At 39.2% G+C, this 3,002-nt stretch overlaps 1 protein-coding gene across 1 annotated transcript; it reads right to left on the bottom strand.

Annotated features, from left to right (window-relative positions):
• Window positions 1–857: 857 nt before the first annotated feature.
• TMEM200A (transmembrane protein 200A) lies at window positions 858–2,315 on the bottom strand. Its single transcript, XM_066590882.1, has one exon. The coding sequence runs from the start codon at window positions 2,313–2,315 to the stop codon at window positions 858–860; it is 1,458 nt and encodes a 485-aa protein (XP_066446979.1).
• Between the last annotated feature and the right edge of the window lie 687 nt (window positions 2,316–3,002).

Raw genomic sequence — 3,002 nt, 5'->3', positions numbered from 1 at the left:
GGTTATTTGGGGATATTTAAGTATGTGGATATATTGTATTCAGCATTTATTAGCGTCAGATGAGTTAAGTGGATGTGATTGGTCCACTTGTGTTTTTAAGTTAAACAGTGATGCACTGCTCTTTAAGCTGTGAACAATTAGCTGTGAGTTTTGAAAAGCGCACGTGAGAATGCAGAGTTGCGTGTGAATAACTGTTACTTTTTATTGACTTCCATTGATGTTTAAAGTAAGGAAGATTATTTTATGGAACTGCTTTCTCCACAGGCCATCTGTGCACCTTGAAATCATCAGCTGGTTAGTGCAGAAATGATTAATTCAGTGAGCAGCTTTTTCTTCTTGTATCTGGGAATCACACTTATTTAATAAACATGGGCAATTAAAATGTCCCTCCAATTGAATTACCGTGCCCATTTTAACATTAGGCATGGAGAAACACAGGGTTTTATGTACTGCAACCGTACATGAATGGAGAGTCTTGTACGTGGGTTTCATTCTGAATAAAATGATCTATGCATGAAAGTTTCATGGTTTCATACAGTTTTCTTGGCATCTGTACTATCCAAAGTGCACCCTGCCCATCTCCACACCTGAGTGTCAAATCAAGCAGGAGAATTTGATTGGAGGGATTCCCTAACATTTTGTTACCTGTTGTTTAGCAGTGCTATTCTCTGGCAGAAATGTACTCATATCCAAACGAGTGGCAACAGGAAACAACTAAAATGAATAATAATTTCTATATATTTTAAATAAGAATGTTTGATAACAAAAACACAAATCACATTATCTAAACATCTGTCAAAAGTTGAAATATTTCCAAATTTCACTGTATGCAGGAGAGAAAAGTAAGTTACCAAAATTCAAAATCTGGTTTCCGATGTACCTCTCTTAAGATTATTACTTAAGAACTCATCATGTTCAAAACTCAAATTATTGTGTGATCTTGAGATCATAAGAAGTTTCTCCTTGTTGGTGAAGTCCTTTTTTGTTGGTGGAGCTTGGGGTACAATCAATCTGTCCATAGGGTCTTCTTTATTTTCAAGCTTCATATACCCCTTGCTGTTGCTACGGTCAAGTCTAGGCCAGCTTGGATGTTTTCTTTGTTCTGCCTGAACATTTAATGTTGAAGGGCCCCTATCTAAGTCTAAAGATTTGGAATGTGAAGATAAAATATGTAAGGATGTGTTTGATCCAAATTGCTTTCTAGCAGCTCCCGGAGATAAAAGTTTTCCACTATTAGGTGCTGATGCTATTGAGTCACACCTTATTGGTTCCATAATAGAATAACTTCGTGATAAAGGTGAACTACTGGGCTTGTATGGTCTGTTGCCATCATCAGGCAATGGAATAGCCAAAGAATCCATTGATAAATTTCTAGGTCTGCTACTACTAATTTCTATGTCTTCAGTTATATTATCAATATCTGGTTCATCAATGACACAGTTGTTCAATTTAATAACAGGCAGTGTGAAAGCATTGATTGATGATGACACAATAGATTTTGTTTCACATTTTTTGGAGCTAAAGTTTTTGTCTTCTCCCATTCTGTTAGAATGGCCATGGAGGCCAAACACAGAGCCTGAGCGCTCCATTAGAAGTGGAGGCAGAAGATTTGTAAAGCTTTTACTTTCTCGAGGATTGCTCTCTTCATCATCAATAGAACTAGAACGCCTATAGCTTCCAGGAAAGGATGCAATTGTGTTGGCAGCCAGTTTAGATGCACAATGATTGTCACAACGACGATATTCTGTTTCTCCATATAAGCCAGAGTAAGCCCCATTTAAATGCTTTTGTTCTTTTCTCCTCATGCTGTGAATATCTATGACAGTTGAATATATATCTCTCATATGAATTACTTTTGTCTCTTTATCTCGATTTTCGTGGAGGATAGCATTTGCACAAATAAATATAAATATACCAATACCCATAGTAAATGGGCCTAGCATTTTCATCTTCTCTGAATGTAGATGCTGTTCAAAAAATCTTACCATCATCCCAGTTTCCCTAAGGATTTGTGTTTTATTAACTTCTATTGTAATCTCGGGTGTTAAAAATGATTCCTTTTGAGGCCAGTACCCAAGCACTGCCATTGCTATTCCTGCTACAGATATTAGGACCCCCAAGATAAGAAAGAATCCAGATGGAGAGTACAGGCGAATTTTCCCTCTGACAATTACTACATCCGCTCTCGGGCGACGTCTTACAGGCTTCTTCTCTGGAGGTGGTGAAGTAGGTCGAGACAAAAGATGCTGTGATCTGGCTGAATCTTGCCTCTTTAAGGCTGCCAGTCCAGTTATAACTCCTCCAGTTGCTATCATAGTTCTATATTAGATTCTAAGGGGAAAAAGAAAATAACCAAAAGTTACAATATGAAAACTATAATATGTTTAATATCACCATACAATTAAAATTCAAATATTAGATTCTAAAGAAAAGGATATACAGTATCTTATGGCTCCTTTACACGGGCACTGCAATTTTCAGCCACCTGCATCACGGCCTCAGCGCAACCAAAAATTGCATGATCGAAAGGCAGCCATGACCAAGTTACAGCTACGGTACATCTCCCGATTTGTTACCTGTTCAGCCTGGAATACCATTGGGCGGGAGGAGAGAGTTTAGCTCTGCTAAACTCCCTCACCCTTTCCTCCCCCTCTCTGCCCCTTGCTGGCTGCCAGCAATGGAAGGGGGTGGGATGGGGCAGGAGCTTAGCAAAGCTAGTATGCTAATCTCCTGCACCTCCCTTTGCTAGCAGCTGGCAAGGTGCAGAGAGGGGGAAGGAAGGGGGAGGTAGTTTATTAGAGACACTGCTAAACTCTCTCCCACCTCTCTTTTCCAGCAGCTCTCATATGGTCTCATATAAGTCAATGGGACCGGCTGGCATATTCTGGTTGGAAAATATGTCCAGACCTATCTTTTGCGGCCGGCGTAAAAGCGGTACAGCTGCTTTAAAATAAACTTGGCTTTTGAATAACAAGTCAGATAATATTATATTTAGCATCCTG

Source organism: Eleutherodactylus coqui, chromosome 1 (genome assembly GCF_035609145.1).
Source record: "Eleutherodactylus coqui strain aEleCoq1 chromosome 1, aEleCoq1.hap1, whole genome shotgun sequence".
NCBI classification, from domain to species: domain Eukaryota; kingdom Metazoa; phylum Chordata; class Amphibia; order Anura; family Eleutherodactylidae; genus Eleutherodactylus; species Eleutherodactylus coqui.
Note: the sequence above shows the minus strand (reverse complement) of the source record. Positions and strands in the feature narration are given on the sequence as shown.